Source organism: Natator depressus, chromosome 9 (genome assembly GCF_965152275.1).
Source record: "Natator depressus isolate rNatDep1 chromosome 9, rNatDep2.hap1, whole genome shotgun sequence".
NCBI classification, from domain to species: domain Eukaryota; kingdom Metazoa; phylum Chordata; order Testudines; family Cheloniidae; genus Natator; species Natator depressus.
In genome coordinates, this window is record NC_134242.1 from 88095225 (window position 1) to 88115382 (window position 20158).

The following is a 20158-nucleotide window of genomic DNA, read 5'->3' on the forward strand; positions in this document are numbered from 1 at the left end:
TGCCCCTCCGTGCGCTTCCCACAGTGAATCTACTCAGGTGGGGCTCCTGGGGAAGCCAGAGGGTCCTGCACCCCAACTTCGCAGTCAGACGTGACTCTCAGCCAGCCAGTAAAACAGAGGTTTATTAGACGACAGGAACATGGACTAAAACAGAGCTTGTAGGTGCAGAGAACCGGACCCCTCAGCTGGGTCCATTTTGGGGGGCAGTGAGCCAGACAACCACGTCTGCCCTTCATTCCATGTCTCCAGCCAGCCCCAAACTGAAACTCCCTCCAGCCCCTCCTCCTCTGGGCTTTCCCCCTTCCCAGGCCAGGAGGTCACCTGATTCCTTTGTTCTCCAACCCTTTAGCTCTCACCTCGCAGGGGGGGAAGGGCCAGGCCATCAGTGGCCAGGAAACAGGGTGTCAGCCATTCTCTGTGTCCAGACCCCTGCACACACCTGCCCTCTAGGGCTCTGCAATGATCATACACCCTTACCCCACCACCTAGATACTTAAGAACTGCATAGGGGAAACTGAAGCACCCCCACACTATTCAGAGGAAACATTAAGAACAGTCCCACTTCGTCACAACCCCCTTTCCTGGGAAGGCTTGAGAATAATCTACCAACCAGATAGATAAACAAGGTGAGCACAGACCAGACCCTTGGGTTTTTCGGACACTAAAAACCAATCAGATTCTTAAAAACCAGAACTTTATTATAAAGAGAAAAAAAAAGTAAGGAAGCAATGGGGGGTTGGGAAATGTGGCCCGTCTGGGGGAGGAGGCAGGGCCCGGGATTTGGGGAAGGGGTTGGGAAGGTGCGGGGTGGGGCGGAGCTGAGGGCAGGGAGGGCACGAAAAAAAAGCGGGGGCGGCCAAAAATGTTTTTGCTTGAGGCAGCAAAAATCCTAGAACCAGCCCTGCCTTTTGGTCAGGTGCCAACCAGGTTATCTGAGCTTCTTAACCCTTTACAGGTAAAGGAGGGATTTTATGCTACCCTTAGCTGTATGTGTATGACAGGGACGATGTCCGCCTTCCCTAACCATTGGGTACTCAGAATGCATCTTATAGAAGCTATTGAAATTCAGGCTCTACAAGCTTTCATTCATTCCTTTCACTATTTACCCAGTCCCTCTCTTTTCAGAACAGTTTGCCCTGCCATAAACCTTTTGTCGCAGGTAAACCCCTAAAAATGTAACAACAACAACACTTAGAGCTTTCCGTCTTCAGACATTAACTAACTAATCTCCACAACCCCAGGGGAGGAAGGTCCAGGCCCAGAAATATTACCATCCCCATTTTACAAATAAGAAAACAGAGAAGTTTAAGGAACTGGCTCAAGACTACAGAAGCACACACTGTCAGACCCAGGATTAGAATTCAGGAGTTTCTGGCCCCCAATCCTGGTCACAGACCTCTAGGCAACACCTCTCTGTAGAAGCATTTTTCAAATACTGGGCCCTACAAGTCATGTAGCTCTGAGACAAGATTGCCAAATACAAACTCCTTGAGAACATGCCAAAAATAACATCCTGATCTTTTTTCAGAGTAACAGCCATGTTAGTCTGTATTCGCAAAAAGAAAAGGAGTACTTGTGGCACCTTAGAGACTAACCAATTTATTTGAGAATAAGCTTTCGTGAGCTACATCCAGTGAAGTGAGCTGTAGCTCACGAAAGCTTATGCTCAAATAAATTGGTTAGTCTCTAAGGTGCCACAAGTACTCCTTCATCCTGATCTTTGTTTCATATTTTTATTTACAAAGACAATTAAGAGTCTTTTTTTAAAAAGAGAAGTCTATTTCCATCTCTATTATATGCAAGGTCTCTCTGAAGCTTGAAAATAAGCTTTCTTTACCCAAGGCTTTTTCCTGTCCTTTTCTATTTAATCAACAGTGACTGTTTCCCTTGTGTTTCTGAGAAAGAGAAAATTAACACAGCTATTTCCCTTTTTTTCCAGTCACATTTATGCACAACAGCCATCAGCTATGATGTCAGCCCAGCTCTGGGCAGTGTGTTTGTTAGCTCAATACTAGCAGCACTGCTGGATGTAGCAGGACTTTAGCATTCAATTGATCGAGCTAGCGTAGCATAGACAAAGATGATGATGATTTCCTCATTTTGCTACACACTTGTTTGCTACACACGTTAAAAACAGAAGGAAGGAAGAAGCCATCCCGTGGGCTCCTTTAGAGTCACACAATACCGTCGTCTTCTTTACATATCTTCCTGTGTGCCAGAGGTCATCATTTAAATAATGGTTATGTTCAATGCCAAGCTCCTTTCTTGATTTTTCTCAACATGGAAAGATGAGAAAAATTGATATGAAATTACTGTTACCATCTTTAATCAATTTTGTAGATTTGAAGGGCAGAAGAGACCACTATGATCATCTAGTCTGTATAACACATGCCATAAAATTTAATCCAGCAATTTCTGCACCTGGGGGATGAACTAGATTAAATGTTACCACCTGACCAGGGATTTGAACCCTATATCCTCTGATTAAAAAGATCTTTTACTAACTGAGCTAGCCAGGACTACATATTGCTTTAAAATACCTGTTGTTATCCCTGATTAAACTGCATCTATATCACTTGCAGCTACTGTACATTTTTGCTCAGAATCCCGTCCTGATCCCGTAAGAGGCTGAATGTCCTCTACTCCCCAGTGGATGTCAAGAGTGCTCAGCTTCTTGCAGAATTAGGCCCAATATGTCTTTCAGTTTGTGTTCTATTCCGTTCTATTTGCCAGCCGAGGATTTGCTTAAAGTTGATGCACATATTCAAATTTTGATTACACCTCTCTTTAGTTCAAGTGACAGAATAGCTTTGTCTTAAATACACTGACTATTAAAAATTTACATTTGGACATCAGAGCCAAGATTTCAAGAACAGGAGGCTGAAGTTAGGCTCTAGCCCAGTGGTCCCCAACCTATGGGGTGTGGAGGAATGTTTGAGAGGGCATGGCAGGGCACATGCCAGCCACTATGGAGGGGCAGGGAGGGAGCGCCACTCAACTCCACTCAGCCCCCAGCTCTGCTCCTGGCCCTGGCCCCCACTCCTGGCCATGGCTCCACTCCTGGCTACGGCCCCAGGTTCCTGGTCCCAGCCGCAGGCCTGCTTCTGGCCACAGCCCCCACCTCCTGGCTGTCACCCCAGCTACAGCACTGACTACGGCCCCACTCCCAGTTCCCAGCCCCACTCCCAGCCCTGGCTCCTGACCGCAGCTCTGGTCCTGCTCCTGACTCCCAACCATGGGAAGTGTGGACCAGGTGGGCAGGAGCACGAGCAAAAGAGTTTGGGGACCACTGCTCTAGCCACAAAAGCAAAGGAACTTCTAGGTATACCCTGGCTGGGTTAGACCCATGGTTATGGAACTGTGCTCTAGTCCTAGTAAAAGTCAGGGCCAGAACACAATTTTTTAACATGGTCAGGCTTTATCCATATAGGCTGGACCAGTGGAGTCCAGTGCCTTGCCAGCAGCCTGAAGCCCATGGGGCTCAATGTAACAATAAAGGCATTGAATAAATAAGTGATGGGGATTTAGCTACTACATAGAGGTCATATTCTACCCTTGCACTCAAATCTCCTATTGATGTCAGTGGGAGTCCCTCTGTGGAGCAAGGAAAGTTTGTGACCCTAAATGTATATCTCATACTGTGGCCCATAATTCAAAGAGGAGTCGACCATATCCACTGAATGAGTTTGATGCCCCTGGCCTTGCACAAATTGTGCTATAATAATTGGAACGCTATACAAAAAAATGGCCAGTCTAGCTATGGCCTAACTCATGGTTTGGAAAGCAAAGTCCTTTGGGAAAAAAAATCCCTATTCACCCTGGACAGGAAGATTGTGCTAGAACTCTCCTACTGACAACTGTATTTAAATATAGTTATTACTAGCATAATTCCTATGATAATGTATATACCCCCTAGAATTTATTTTAAAATCAAGGGAAGAAAAGCAGGAGATAAGTGTGGAATAAGCAAAACATTTGTAAATTGAAGGCTTTAGATAAGGTCTCAGTTCTTCTATAGTTTAGTTTATAAGGTCTCCTCTAACCTGCCAGAATTTAAATAGCTATTTTATTGCTAATTTAAAACAGATTTCTTTGTGCCCATTCGACTATTGCTTGGTGTGTGCTTTATGGGGTTTGAGTCCACTTCAGAGACACTTCCTGCTCTGCTGTGAGTGGAGGTTAATTCACTTGATCAAGATGAATGACCTAAATGACTAAACCTACATCTGCATCAATTGATCTTGTTCAAAACACCCAGGTGTCTCATCCAAAAAGGAAGCTGGAAAAGGAGTCCATGGGGACAAGGAAGCGAAAGAGCAATAGGAAACCAAATAAAGTACACTTGAAGGCTTATCTAGACGAACAACTAGTGTGCAGCAAGCTGGGATGTAAATGTACCGCTCATTAGCCTGTCGCATACTGACTGTCTGCGTAGCCTCTGCTACCATGCACTACAATTGCACTGTGTGTGGTAGTGGTGTCCTCAAGGACCTTTAGTGTGACACACTACTGTGTTGTAGATTTACACCCCAGCTTGCTGGTCACTAACTGCTCATCTAGATAAGCCTTAACTGTTTGAGTCAGTGTAGTTATTCTGGATTTTACACCAACGTAAGATCAGGATCTGGCCCACAAAGCACAACTGAAAGGTGAGGGATGGAATGTAATGAAAAATACCAGGTCTGAGCAGTGAAGTTCAGTAGTTGTGTTTAGTTCCACAATTTTTGTTCCGATACCGTGTGTGTGTGTGTGTGTGTGTGTGTGTGTGTGTGTGTGAGAGTGTGTGTGTGAGAGAGAGAGAGAGAGAGATAGATATATTAGCTGTCAATAGTGTAATAAGTGTTTTGTCTCTTCTGAAGAAAGCTAGTTACACTCTCTGCCTTTGCTCTTGGTTTCACTACCTCCTCCCACCTGTTCAGTTTTTTTTAGCTGGAAACACAGAGGAGGAGCCAGCATCATGTGACTCCACACCCTACCAGCAACTGCAGTTTTGGGAAATCTAATGAGTGTTTTGCCTACTGACTTCAGTGGGTGCAGGATCAAACTCACCAGGAGTTTGTTTGCAAAGAAAATGCAACAACAGCCTTAACTAGTGAGACAGATATAACATTGCTACAATCAGCTGAATGAGTTCCAAACTATTAGCAGCATTGTCAAGGTTACAGGAGGGAGATGTGTGATGTAAAGCCACATTCAGCAAGATGTGTGTTCTTCCATTAATTACTAGCTACAAGCTGTAGCTCACGAAAGCTCATGCTCAAATAAATTGGTTAGTCTCTAAGGTGCCACAAGTACTCCTTTTCTTTTTGCGAATACAGACTAACACGGCTGTTACTCTGAAACCTAGCTACAACTTGTCATCCCATCTCCCTTGTGACCACATATTACTTCTCAGCAGCTTTTACACATGCTATCTACCTTAACAGCTGAAGCTGTCCCCTTCCCATAATGCATCTATAAAGGCATCTGAAAAACCTGCTATACTGAAGGGCAAAAAATAGCCACTAAATCAGATGGACTGATGAGATATTTTCAGACTCTGATTTATGCACACACATTTATTTGTGGGGAAAGTCACCAGCGTTTGTCACAATTCCTCTGTTCACCTGATTTTCTAATAACGTCATCAATATCTTCTTATGAAAAGTTCTTCTTGGCCAACAGCTTGGACAAGGAGTGTTTGCTGCCTGGCACTAATATACTAAATACCACCTCTAATGCTCACTATCTACCTCTGAATTGTAGACCGAATGTTGAACTAAGCAATTGCAGGCAACATAAAAACCATAAATATAACCTATCTGGGAGACCAAATGTAATGGACGGTAATGGCCCTTTCAGCTCCACGTTCTTGGTTTTAATCCAGCCAAAAGATGGTAGTGATCAGGAGCTGGTATTGTTTGGACATGTGGCAGAAGGGCTATATGATCAATAGCAAGCAGGGGTTTACACTGCTGCTTAAGGACAGTTTAAGGACAGTAGGCACTACATAGTCCCTCATTATTGGAATTTGACCTTGGTACTAAGGTTGATATCCCGTACGTGCATGGAAAGAGGGATCTTTAAACCAAGGCTCTGACCATCTGTGGACATCTCAGCTAAAAGATGGCTCCTCTAGTAACACAGAGCTCCCTAGCACCATGCTGGGACACCTGTTCAGTACTGATGAAGAATTTCACCTATTGACTCAATAATCCCACATGCTGCTATCTCTTGGTTTTCCGTGCTGTTCTTCTGTCCTAGGCCAGACCCTGCCTAGCTCATGAGATTTGACAGGATCCCAGCCCAAGGCAGCCTGGCTTAAGTAATCTACCTGAAACACTAATTTACTGGAGTCTTAAGAATTAAGGTGATGCGACATAGTGTAATAATCTTCTCAACTTAATTTTTCATTAGTAATTTGAGATGGAGTATGGCAGGAACTGGTAGGCAGAAACCTGTGGTGTTTTATTTTGGGTTGTTTTTTTTTTTTAAATAAGCTATAATAGCACTAAGATACCTAACTGTTGTTGAACTGGCCTATACTGTAACTCCTGACACTTTGTGGTGAGATAGGATCTCATCCATTACCACGTCACCTTACTCTATAATTAGTTGTGCCTTTCTTCTACTATCAAGCAAAAGCATCAGTACTGTGAAGCTCAAAAAGTCATTTCAGGCTTATATTATGTTTTACATGCTGCTTAACTTCGTCCTCCCTGATCTGCTGCCTGATAAAAGCAACAATGAAAATATATTAGAGTGACATTTGAAATCTGTAACTACATTAGTCATTCTGTCAGGGCCACAGAGAATCTCACCAAACTCCAGAAGGGAAACAATCTGCTGAAGCACCAGCTTAGGCAGTGAGTTGCAGCTCATTGAAACCCTTTCTAGTACATGATTAAGCAACTGCTGGAGCAGTTGAAACCTGGGCTTGATTATGCAAACAGAAGATACATAACACAAACTTTGTACTGACCGCTAGTCACTGGAATATGATAACCACCCTGAGGGACAGATATAGGAAAAGGCCAAAGGCAAGTGCATGAGAAAAGATAGCATCAGTGGTCTATCTTTCATTTAGGAACTGCCAGAATGCAGATACTGGACCATATTTTCCCCTCAGTCACACCTATGTAAACTGGATTTACTCTATTGATGTCAGTGAAGGTATTCTGGATTTGCACCTACCTGACTGAAAGCACAAGTTGGCCCACTCTGTCTTTATTTTTCAATGAACCACAGACAGTGGTGCTCCAAGACCTTGTGCTGACAGCAGAATGTTGTGGTAACCAGTGTGCTTACTGTTCTTCTTCTTGTCATAGCTGATATTATTGCAATGTTTGTTACCTAAAATATAGTCAATAAAAGTAAAAAGAAACATGGAAATGCCATTTCAGAGCACACTGCTCACTTAGCATTATGGCTAGATTTGGCCTTTTTGAGTTAGAGGAGATATGGAGGAGTTGTGCTGCAGCCAGGCACCTCAGAAAATTGGGCCTGACTCAGCCAGAATTCCTCCCAGGATTCCCTGAGAATGAATACTGCAGTGGTGAGCTGGGCTATCCTCTCCCCTTTGTGGGTCCACATAGAGCAAGGCCCTAAATGTACATGGCCCCCCTGCAGCCTAAGGTCACCAAAATTAAAGTGAGCATGAAGAACGACCCATAGAACCAAGAGACTGAGCTCAGCTCACCTAAGTTGCCCACTTACTTCATGTAAACTCACTGGGTAAGATTCTCAGCCGGGGGTAAATCAGGATAGGTTCTTCAAAATCAAGAGAGCTACCTCCACATACCCCAGCCAAAGATCTGGCCCATTTGCTGTAATCATGAATCATTACAAACTGATCAAGAGACCATAACCACATGGTGAAGCCACCCTTTCCCTCTTTCTCTACTTGAGCAGGCTAAACATCTTCACCACTGAGCAAATACCTGATAAGATGAGGGAGGAAGATTTGGAGCCAAGGAAAAAGCCAAATCAGAAAAAAAATCTAATATACATGGAAGCAAATTAACTGGATAGCATAGAAGGCCTTATCTGAAGGTCTGTTATATCAAGGTAGAGTCAAGAGCCTCCCTTTGTAATGGGCTAACAATACGTTTTCATGATAGGAGAGAACTTTCTCCCAGGGGAGGAGATGTTCTCTATTCTCAAAGGAGAAAGTGAACAGGGTCTCTCTAGCAAAGTCTGCCTCTTCTGTATCTGTGATTGAAAGTTTGCCCCAGCAACTAGACCACAGAGTAAGAAACTCACTCATCTCTTTGTGAGAATCCCCAGAGGTGAAGCATCCCAGGAAAACAAAGGCCGAGAGGGGATGGGCCTCACCTAATGATGCAAAGCTTATTCCTGGGGGAATTCTGAGTCACTGCGCAAGGCAGAATTTTGCAGAAATTAACACTGTGCATGCAGAATTTCTCCCCTCCCCCCACCCCAGAAATGGGCTGCAATGCTACTAGCCACCAGTAGGGGCCGCTGGACCCAGCAGAGCACAGATCGCACACAGAAGACACTGTTGTGGGGTGAGGGAGCTAGAGGGTTCCTGACAGCTGCAGTTCCCAGCATTCCCAGAGGGAAGGAAAGGACAGTGCACAGGAAACTCTGTTGATAGATTTCCACTCCATACAGCTAAATTCAGTGCCTTGCATAATGACAGGTTTCAGAGTAGCAGCCGTGTTAGTCCGTAGTCAGATGCCGATGAAGTGAGCTGTAGCTCACGAAAGCTTATGCTCAAATAAATTTGTTAGTCTCTAAGGTGCCACAAGTCCTCCTTTTCTTTTTGCGGATACAGACTAACAAGGCTGCTACTCAGGAAACTCTGTGCAAGCCTGGGACCGAGCATCAGGCTGTTTTTCCCTCTGGATCCCTGGGCTCTGTGGCGGGGGAGGGCGCAGGTGTCTGGGCAAGGCTGGGTTGTGGCAGGGGCAGATATCTGGGCTGGGGGGACGCACAGCTGGGCTCTGCGGGGGAGGGGTTGTGGGTGTCTGGCCCCGCAGCTGGACTTGGCGGGGGGGTAAGGGAACAGAGAAACAGGAACTGGGTTGTCATAGGAGTTTCTTTAAATCTTTACTCCTACAGGAATTTTTGTTTGTGTTTGTATTTTTACAGACATACTTGCTGACAGTATGTCAAAATAACAGAAACCGGCATGATTATGAAGTGTTATTTTGACAAATTTTGCAGAATTTTAAAATATTGTGCGTAAAATTTTTAATTTTTTGGCACAGAATGCCCCCAGGAGTAAAAGCTCCACACAAATCTGAAAATCGTCAAGGCTGGACCTCAACCAAAGTGAAAATCATCAATAGGTGAGGGACCAAGTTCTCTGCAGGAGTGTCCCAAAAGATGTGAAATAATAATGCCTGATATTGACAGCACTTCACATTGACATAGTACATTTCATCCAGGAAAATCTCAAAGTGCTTTAAAGGCTACCAGCCAGATCCTGGGTTCGTATAAATTAACATACCTGCACTGAAGTCAATGGAGCGACGCTGATTTACACCAACAGAGGATATGGCCCTTTATATTATAGAAGGACCACATCCCTTAAAACTACAGTGCACGCCAAGAGGTAGGACATAACAGCTGTTTAACACAAGTACACCACTACCAAATTATCTCAGTGATATGCTAAAGATAAAGGGTCAGATTCCCCTCTCATTTATACCCAGAGTAAATCCAAAGTAACTCCATTCGCTTCAATGAAACTACTGTGGATTTACACCAGTGAAACTGAGAACAGAGATTGGCCTAATTTGTCTGTTAGTGTTGAAAACTATTGAATATTTATGGAATTATATCTCAAATTAAATCCTACATGGTAGTAGAGTTGCCACATATTTAATGCCAGAATCACTGATGCATTGTTAGCAGCAACATTTCTGTTCTTATTTTCTTCAGTTACTCATCAAAGCTTATTTACTTTGAAGTCCAATGAAATGTTCCTTTGGGGGAAGAAATTCTGGGTGGCAAGTGATACTGCTTTTGGGAATACTATTATTCTTTGTTTTGCTAAAGCTTCCAATTCCCACTTGCAGGAGGAACGGTAGGAGAAAAGAAATACCTGAAAGGCTAAAAACAATCAGACTGCACAGCATGAACTTTTCCGTCTTGGTAATGTGGTATATTAAAAATAAAAATTTAGGTACACAAATTTAGGTGTACCAGAGATCTGCATAATGTAGCTGGGGCGGGAAGGGTAAGGAGACTTTATCCCATCTTTGTGCTCCACTGAGGCTGCCAGGGGCTAGTTTGGGCCACAGCTTAACTCAGAGTAGTATCAAGTCTACTCTAAATTCTGCCTGCTGGTATCTGGTTATATGAATATTGGTTATATATGATTATATGAATTCATATGGTTATATGAATACTTTACCAGGCAGTGAGTGTCTAGCCTGGCTGGAGATGTAATCTGGCTGACAAGCAGCCTGCCTCAGTTGAAACAATGACCTCTGCAGCTCTCTATCTGAGAAACCAAATGAGGGGGGAGGGATAGCTCAGTGGTTTGAGCATTGGCCTGCTAAACGCAGGGTTGTGAGCTCAATCCTTGAGCGGCCCATTTAGGGATCTGGGGCAAAAATTGGGGATTGGTCCCCCTTTGAGCAGGGGGTTGGACTAGATGACCTCCTGAGGTCCCTTCCAACTCTGAGATTCTATGAAAAGGTTTCTTCTGAATTGGGCTGACCTCCTTGATCTCAAATTTATTCGTTAGTCTCTAAGGTGCCACAAGTCCTCCTTTTCTTTTTGCGGATACAGACTAACACGGCTGCTACTCTGAAACCTGTCATCTTGCAACAAGTGATTTACGGTGTGAAGTGTATTTCAACAAACTAGGCTTCACCTCAAAGCGCACCTCAAGCAGGCAATACAGTAAAAAGTTTGCAAAATGCTTCTACAGGCAGTTAGTGGACACAAGAAAAATGGGAGTGAATCAGTGCTGCATACTGATGCACATTCAACTCAAACCAAGGCCAATTTAGAATACTTAGGAGGCCTGTGTGAAGTGGTTCTGGAAAATCTATTTATTATCCATTTACCAATCTGCTGAAGGTTCTTCTTTCATAGCACAAGAAAGAATAATAAGTATCACTAAAGGAAAAAGAAAAGGAGTACTTGTGGCACCTTAGAGACTAATAAATTGGTTAGTCTCTAAGGTGCCACAAGTACTCCTTTTCTTTTTGCGAATACAGACTAACACGGCTCTGAAACCTGTCATTACTAAAGGAAAGTTCCTCTGTATGCAAAGTATTTTCATTAATAATGAGGTTTTATTTGCTGTTTAAAGATTGACTTGCTTTTTTTCCTGTTGTGTCACATTGTGATGCAGAAAGCGAGCCGATGAATTATACTACGGGAGATCAAATCTCCTCCTAACACAATACATGGTGCTGATTCCTGCCCCTCTGCCATGTACATTGGCCAAACCTGACAGTCTCTATGCAAAAGAATAAATGAACACAAATCTGACATCAGGAATCATAATATTCTAAAACTGGTAGGAGAACACTTCAACCTCTGTGGCCACTCAGTAAAAGATTTAAGGGTGGCAATTTTGCAACAGAAAAGCTTCAAAAATAGACTCCAGTGAGAAACTGCTGAACTTCAATTAATATGCAAACTAGATACCATTAACTTGGGTTTGAATAGAGATTGGGAGTGGCTGGGTCACACATATTGAATCTATTTCCTTAAGTTAAGTATCCTCACACCTTCTTGTCAACTGTCTAAATGGGCCATCTTGATTATCACTACAAAAGTTTTTTTCTCCTGCTGATAATAGCTCATCTTAACTAATTAGCCTCTCACAGTTTGTATGAAGAAAAGGAGTACTTGTGGCACCTTAGAGACTAACAAATTTATTTGAGCATAAGCTTTCGTGAGCTACAGCTCACTTCATCGGATGCATTCAGTGGAAAATACAGTGGGGAGATTTATATACATAGTGACAGGTTTCAGAGTAACAGCCGTGTTAGTCTGTATTCGCAAAAAGAAAAGGAGAACTTGTGGCACTTAGTCTCTAAGGTCTCTAAAAGTTCTCCTTTTCTTATATACATAGAGAACATGAAACAATGGGTGTTACCATACACACTGTAACGAGAGTGATCACTTAAGGTTCCTTCTCCACTCTGAACTCTAGGGTACAGATGTGGGGACCTGCATGTCTCTAAGGTGCAACAAGTACTCCTTTTCTTTTTGAAACCTGATAGTTTGTATGGTAACTTCCAACTTATCTGTATGTGTATATATATCTATATCTATATATCTTACTATATGTTCCATTCTATGCATCTGATGAAGTGAGCTGTGGCTCACGAAAGCTTATGGGCTAATAAATTTGTTACTCTAAGGTGCCACAAGCACTCCTGTTCTTTTTGCAGATACAGACTAACACGGCTGCCATTCTGAAACTAAATGATATGATATTACTCAGGCTTGATAGTGTTTATTCGTATAGGACTTTATCCTGGACATGGTCTAAAGCTGGTTCTGTCTTCTTTACCTTTCTTTTGCTGTCCTGTATTCCTTTCATTAACTAGCTTGTTTTAAAACAAGGGAGCAATGCTGGGAAATTAAACTAGTCACATAAATACACTCAAAAAGAAAGATGAAGAAGGGGAATAACAAACAAAATGGACAATAAGCATCCCGTACTACATAGTACGATTCTTTCACAGCAGTTGCATAGCCATTCCTATCACCACAGACCCTGACTCCTCTCTCATAAAATATAATGCCTGGACCAATCTACATTTACTTCACCACTGATCTGTAAATTCAGCAGAGAAAAAAATAAAAGACACTATACCACAAGATGGCAGACTTTCTCTTCTTATTTTCCTCTTCATTTCCCCACCATTTATCATAACTCCCTCAGGACCAAGTAAGTTCCTTTGTGGCGACAAACTTCAGAGAAAAGAAGAGGTAATTTTTGCTACAAGTGAATAAGCAATGTTTCGCCACATTTTACGAACAAGGTGTACGTTTTCCCTTGCAAATATACAAAGACACGGAGGCAATCTAATCCTTTCTATAATTATATTTACTTGCCCCAGGTCTGGAAAACTTACTTCTATGAATCTTATGTGGCAGTACAATTGACTACTCCTAGGAACAGTTGTGGTGAGGTTGAGTCTAGCCATATTACCTCATTATGTTCCTATTCCTAAAATAAATGTAAGATGGACTTTGTTCTCTTATCTGTCCATTATCAGTTAACTGTTGAACAGACGGATTTTTTTCCTTTATAAATTATAATCATTGCTATCATCATTGTAGGCACAGGTCCCGCATCTCATTTCTATTACTGGAGGGGGGTGGGGGTGTGAGATGCCCAATCCACTGACCTCTGTCACTGATACTATACAATAACCAAGGAGAGACAAATTCTAATATTTATATGTCCAAAAACAGGGGGAGGGGGCAGAACAGAAAAATGTAAATCAATCATTTAGTCCCTTCTCTATTTTACATTCTCCTGCATGTTACATGGAGCTACAGAAAGACCCCTACTCTAATGACCTCATTTTACAAAAAGGTCATTGACTTCACCCAAACTCTGCCTTCTGGAACAGAAAAACTCAATAGCACCTCTTCAAGCTAACCTAGTGGCAGCATGTTTTGTCTTGTGTGTATGTTTACAGCTGCTCAACAGTGGACAGCACCAGAATTACTCAAATGGGGTATAATTTGCCCTATTGTGTTACCAGCAGGATGAGATTCTCTCTTACCTTATGCTTGTGCTCTGAGGCCCCCACTTCAGCAAGGCACTTAAGCACATACTTAACTTTAACCTGAGGCATCTTTGTGTGTGTATGTGATATGTGTAGTGGTTTTATGTGTTATGGAGGAGCAGTTCTCATATATGTGAGGCAAATGATATATGTGGGTGGTATATAATTGATGTTGCATTGCGGCGGGGTGGGGGATGGGAGGATGGGGGGAACGGCTGTCCGGGGGTGGGGGGGGGAACGGCTGTCCGGGGGGGAGGGACGGTCGGTGGGCAGGAGGGGCCGTGTTGCTGGGGGGGAAGGGCTGTGTGAGGGTGAAGGATGGGGGGAAAAGCTGGGTGGGGGGGATGGGGAGAAAGGGTGTGGGTGGGGGAAGGGTGGGGGGAAAGGCTGGGTGGAGGGATGGAGGGAAGGGCTGTGCAGGGGGCAAGGGTGGGGGGGATGGGGAGAAGGGCTGTGCGGGGGGGAAGGATGGGGAGAAAGGCTGGGTGGGGATGGGGAGAAGGGCTGTGGGCAGGGGAAGGATAGGGGAGAAGGGCTGTGGGTGGGGGAAGGATAGGGGAGAAGGGCTGGGTGGGTGGATGGGGAAAAGGGCTGTGCGAGGGGAAAGGGTGGGGGAAAGGCTGGATGGGGGGACGGGGAGAAGGGCTGTGGGTGGGGGAAGGGTGGGGGGAAAGGCTAGGTGGAGGGATGGGGGAAGGGCTGTGCGGGGGGAAGGCTGGGTGGGGGGATAGGGAGAAGGGCTGTGGGTTGGGGGATGGGGAGAAGGGCTGTGGGCGGGGGAAGGATAGGGGAGAAGGGCTGTGGGTGGGGAAAGGGTAGGGGGAAAGTCTGGGTGGGGGACAGGGAAAAGGGCTGTGCGAGGGGGAAGGGTGGGGGGATGGGGAGAAGGGCTGTGCGGGGGGGAAGGATAGGGGAGAAGGGCTGTGGGTGGGGAAAGGGTGGGGGGAAAGGCTGGGTGGGGGACAGGGAAAAGGGCTGTGCAAGGGGGAAGGGTGGGGGGAAAGGCTGGGTGGGGGGACGGGGAGAAGGGCTGTGCGAGGGGGAAGGATGGGGAGAAAGGCTGGGTGGGGGGATGGGGAGAAGGGCTGTGGGCAGGGGAAGGATAGGGGAGAAGGGCTGTGGGTGGGGAAAGGGTGGGGGGAAAGGCTGGGTGGGGGACGGGGAGAAGGGCTGTGCGAGGGGGAAGGGTGGGGGGAAAGGCTGGGTGGGGGACGGGGAGAAGGGCTGTGCGAGGGGGAAGGGTGGGGGGAAAGGCTGGGTGGGGGGACGGGGAGAAGGGCTGTGGGTGGGGGGAAAGGCTAGGTGGGGGGACGGGGAGAAGGGCTGTGGGTGGGGAAAGGATGGGGGGAAAGGCTAGGTGGGGGGATGGGGAGAAGGGCTGTGGGTGGGGGAAAAGGCTGGGTGGAGGGATGGGGAGAAGGGCTGTGGGGGGGGGGAATGGGGGGAGGGGCTGTCGGTGGGCGGGAAGAGAGGGATGTGTGTCCCCGCCCCCCCGCCTAGCCGCTCTGGCTCCAACGTCAGCTCCGGCCTCTCCGCCCTAGAACGCCCGGGGCCCTGCGAACCAGTGAGGGGCCGCGGCTGGAAGGGCTGCGTGCGGCTCTCGCGCCCTGCCGGCCGGAAGAGGAAGTAGCAGTTCCGCCTTCGTCTCCGGGTGGGGGTGGAGCTCGAGCTCGAGCTCGTCATCGCTGGGCCAGTGGTCCCGTCCGCTCGGCGGCACCGGTGAGTGCGGGGGGGAATTTCCCAGCACGGGCACAGGGGAGAAGAACGTACCAAGAAAGTACCCCCCGTTCCAACGGGCTCCTCTGGCGCCCTTCCCTTTCCAACGGGCTCCTCTGGCGCCGCCCCCGGGAGAGGGACATAACCGCGCAGCCCCTTTCCAACGGGCTCCTCTGGCGCCCCCCCCCTCCCCCGAGAGAGGGGCATAACCGCCCACCCCCCCCCCCCCGTTCCGACGGGCTCCTCTGGCGCCCTTCCCCAGGAGAGGGGTATAACCGCGCCCCCCCCCCTTTCCAACGGGCTCCTCTGGCGCCCCTCCCTCCCCCGAGAGAGGGGCATAACCGCCACGCCCCCCCCCGTTCCGACGGGCTCCTCTGGCGCGCCCCCCCCAGGAGAGGGGCATAACCGCCCACCCCCCCCCGTTCCGACGGGCTCCTCTGGCGCGCCCCCCCCAGGAGAGGGGCATAACCGCCACGCCCCCCCCCGTTCCGACGGGTGGTCCTCACCGCCCACCCTAGGGTGAGGGGAATAACCTCCCCTTCCAGTTGGCTGCTTTGGTGGGCCTCACCCTCCTTTCCCAGAACAAGGATGATTCTCCCTTCCTTTCCCATTACCCCCGCCTCAGGAGAACCGATTAGGGTAACCAGATGTCCCGATTTTATAGGGACAGTCCCGATATTCTGGGCTTTGTCTTATATACCTGTCATATACCTGTTCTTCCCCCCCCCCACCCCACCCCACCCCCGATTTTTCTTACTAGCTGTCTGGTCATCCTATATCAGGTGCTAACAAGAGTAAACATCCCTCATGCTCCTAGGGACCTGCCCCTAAACCACTTGCCTTCTGCTTAAGTCTCTCTTCCTTCCACATACCATGTTTGTGCAGCAGTCACACCTGTCTCAGCAGTTACTGTCATTAGAAGAGAGTGTCATGCTCCAGCTCGGACAGGCCAAGTAAAGCCCAAGAGATCCGCTTTGTTCCTGTGCCCTTTCGTAGGACAAGGTTGTTAATAAATTGAAGACTCAAAATAGTGCACAACACTAAATAATAGTGACTGTTCCTGCCGCCCACACCTTGGAAGGGGAATGATTTGTGCTGCTATGCTAGGTAGCGCTTTCCTGCCTACTATGGGGAGACCCACACTAGCACTCCCCTGACTTTGCTGCCCTTACCTAAAAGGAAGGAAACCTTATACAGTACTTACCTTTCTGTAGGCTATATGCTTTCTCCCACTCTTAACACCTCCACCTGTAACTCCCAGTTTTAAAGGCCCAAACTCTGTAACAGATTAACTGAAATGTATCTGTGCACCCACTTTCCTGTTACAAGGACCGCTATGCTGGTCTTCTGTATAAAGGCACTAAACTCTCAAACCCTTTCCCACAGCTCAATTAATAAATCTGATTAGGAAATAATCCAGATTATTGTTTCCCAGGACGGACAGCTGAGACCATTCTGCAGTTTAGTTGTTAAGGAGAGAGCCCACAGAAAGAGCATGCACCTTAGTATACATGTGGCAAGACTCAAGTTTAGCCTGATCTCCAGTGATAAATTCCCCAGCCAAGGAAACGCAGTCAGTCTGTGTGGAATGAGAGGAGAAGCAGGATTGTGAATCATACTTGGTTATGGCAAGGCTTTGTCCTTCAAAATAACTTTACTTGATTAAAGTTTTCGATTGAATTACAGTGAAAACCAGGTTTCAGAGAGGTAGCCGTGTTAGTCTGTATCAGCAAAAAGAACGAGGTGTACTTGTGGCACCTTAGAGATTAACAAATTTATTTGGGCATAAGCTTTTGTGGGCTAAAACCCACTTCATCAGATGCATGCAGTGGAAAATACAGTAGGAAGATATATACAGAGAACATGAAAAAATGGGTGGTGCCATACCAACTGTAACTAGACTAATCAATTAAGGTGGGCTATTATCAGCAGGAGGAAAAAAAACTTTTGTAGTGATAATCAGGATGGCCCATTTCAAAGAGTTGACAAGAAGTTCTTTTGACTGATGTTTCGGCTGACAGCTGCCTGTTGCAGCAATGATTACTTACCTGCAACTCTGCTTCTCTGAAGATACCTGGATTTCTATGCTAGGGTTCTCAGCTCCCTGGCATGAGACAGGCTGGAGCTTCCTTAGGTCTCCAAAATTTTGAGCCCATGGGGCATAGGCAGCTAGTACTCATTCTGATAACAACTGCCAGTTTCCACTTCCTTTGTTAGAGTAAAGGTAAGCTGTTCCATCCAGTGCACACACAAGAGATTGAACACAGATTTCTGAGGATAAAGACCTTGTGGGAATATTTTTACAGAATTAATATGGAAACATCTTTATCCTGTAACTTTACCATAATAATTAGGATTGGTAAAAGCATTATAATTAATTCTTGCTGCTCCTCTCATGACAATGTACAGTGGCTTAACAATTTAAACTACAGAAGAAAGTTAAAGGAACTATAATTGCAATTTAAAATTTAGGAACTTCTTTTAAACTATGAACAGAAAAAAATTATGTTGAGATAAAATTGAATCTTTACAAATAATTATTTCCATAACCTCTCAAAAGGTGTCTTTTCTTTCTAGGAAAAAATGATTTCTGAAAGCAGTTCTTTTGTGAAAGGTATGATGTTAGGAGGACTCTTCTGTGTGTTTGTTACACTCGTAGGACATATTAAGATGGGCCATGGGACTAAAACACATCACCATGAGCATCATCATATTCAAGCACCTAACAAGGAAGATGTCTCAAATTTGTCAGAAGGTGAGCGCATGGAGCTCAGCCATAGTATCCGTGTTTATTGTATCATCCTTGTAAAACCTAAAGATCTTGGAAATTGGGCTGCTGTGAAAGAAACGTGGAGCAAACACTGTGACAAGGCAGAATTCTACAGTTCTGAAAGCGTTAAGGTGTTTGATTCTGTTGTTCTCAACACAAATGACATGTGGGTGATGATGAGAAAAGCTTATCAATTAGCATATGAACGCTATAAAGATGAGTACAACTGGTTCTTTCTAGCACATCCAACTACATTTGCTGTTATAGAAAATCTCAAATATTTCTTGCTTAAAAAAGACGCATCGCAGCCTTTTTATATAGGTCATACTGTAAAATCAGGAGAGCTTGAGTATGTAGATGGTGATGGAGGAATTGTCTTAAGTATAGAGTCCCTAAAAAGACTCTGTCAAGTTTTTGAAGACTCTGATAAGTGTCCAGAACAGGGAGGCTTGATCTGGAAACTCTCTGAGGATAAACAACTAGCAGTCTGCCTGAAATATACTGGAGTATTAGCTGAAAATGCAGAAGATTCTGAAGGAAAAGATGTCTTTAACACCAAATCAGTTGGTTCTCTTATTAAAGAAGCAATGGCTAATCACCCTCAAAAAGTAGTAGAGGGATGCTGTTCTGACATGGCCATCACTTTCAGTGGACTGGCTTCTAACCACATGCATGTAATGATGTATGGTGTTTATAGGCTCAGAGCATATGGGCACAATTTCAAAGATGCTCTGATTTTCTTACCTCCCGCAGGTTCAGAGAATGACTGATATCTGTTCAAAAAAGGCATATGTATTGTGTAGAACATGCAGTCAGCTGTTAATGCATAATGTGACTTGCATGTATACAAGCTGGTGCAATTTTTGTATTTGATGGTTTCTGTGTATTTTTTGCACATCAGGGTTTGGTCATTTTAGTTTTAAAAAGGGGAATCTTTTTTTCTAAAACTTTTATACAAAAACGTTTCTGGCGCTTGACTGTGTTGGGATGAAAAATGTTAACGGTAATGCTAAAATCTGTGATAAAGGAAATGAATTTATAGGGATGTTTGTATGGCTAAATATTTATATGTGAAAACAAATGAATCTTAATCTATTGTAATTTAAATATATTTTTGCAAGATTTTTTGATTTTGAACTCTTCCATGCACTTCTTGAAAATCTTTATATCTTTCTAAGATGTACAAATAAAAGTGAAAATACAGATTTAGTATTAAAGTACAACTTTAAGCTGTTTTCTTTACCCTAGTGCATAGAGCAATTTTTTTCAGTTTGTTGTAATCTAGAATAGAAATGTCAGTGGCCTGAATTTTTACACTTTCAGGAAAAGGTAGCAGCATTAATAGGCAGAAACCTAATAAACTTCATAACCTGCTGAAGGCTGCTGTACCTACTGATTGACTAAGCAGCACTAACGTCTATGAGAAAAACATGCATTTCCTCTGTTTTACTTTGTACGCTTGCTAGCACTCTGCACAGTTCAGGGACAAAAGCATATCCACTGTCTTCACTACCTTCTGCAAAAACACCAGTGAAGCTGAAAGTAAGAGGCAGCATACAGATGGGTGCAGGAGACAGAGGCATCAAGACAGAGGATATGATGAAGCATATTTGGTATTGCTGTTGGGGCCCATCTAAAAGGTCCTTCTAACCATCAGTGGGGGCTGGGAATCTTCATGTAAAACAAGTTTGTTCTGGTAACTCAGGACATGGTCTATTAAACAGAATTTTCTAGCAGTTAGCAATTTCAAAAAATCAAGATGGCAGTGTACCTTTAATGGATTCTGGCTCAAACCACTGAAGGTGACAATATTGAATGCTGCATCTAAAACAAATATTCTTGTTTGCTCTAAATCCTAGTCACAAACTTTTCCTGCTTTCCATGCCATAGTAGACATTACATACACTACTGTTCTATATTATGTATACTGGTTTTATATATTTACATCCCATCC

General features: G+C 44.9%; 1 protein-coding gene across 1 annotated transcript; it reads left to right on the forward strand.

The window, feature by feature from the left end:
- Nucleotides 1-15292: 15292 nt before the first annotated feature.
- C1GALT1C1 (C1GALT1 specific chaperone 1) lies at nucleotides 15293-19336 on the forward strand. Its single transcript, XM_074962538.1, has 2 exons — nucleotides 15293-15437; nucleotides 18012-19336. The coding sequence occupies exon 2, from the start codon at nucleotides 18018-18020 to the stop codon at nucleotides 18972-18974; it is 957 nt and encodes a 318-aa protein (XP_074818639.1). The 5' UTR covers nucleotides 15293-15437; nucleotides 18012-18017; the 3' UTR covers nucleotides 18975-19336.
- Nucleotides 19337-20158: the final 822 nt, after the last annotated feature.

What these genes read in the sequence shown, in the direction of transcription:
- C1GALT1C1 (XM_074962538.1), top strand. Translation starts at nt 18,018, where the DNA reads ATGATTTCTGAAAGCAGTTCTTTTGTGAAAGGTATGATGTTAGGAGGA.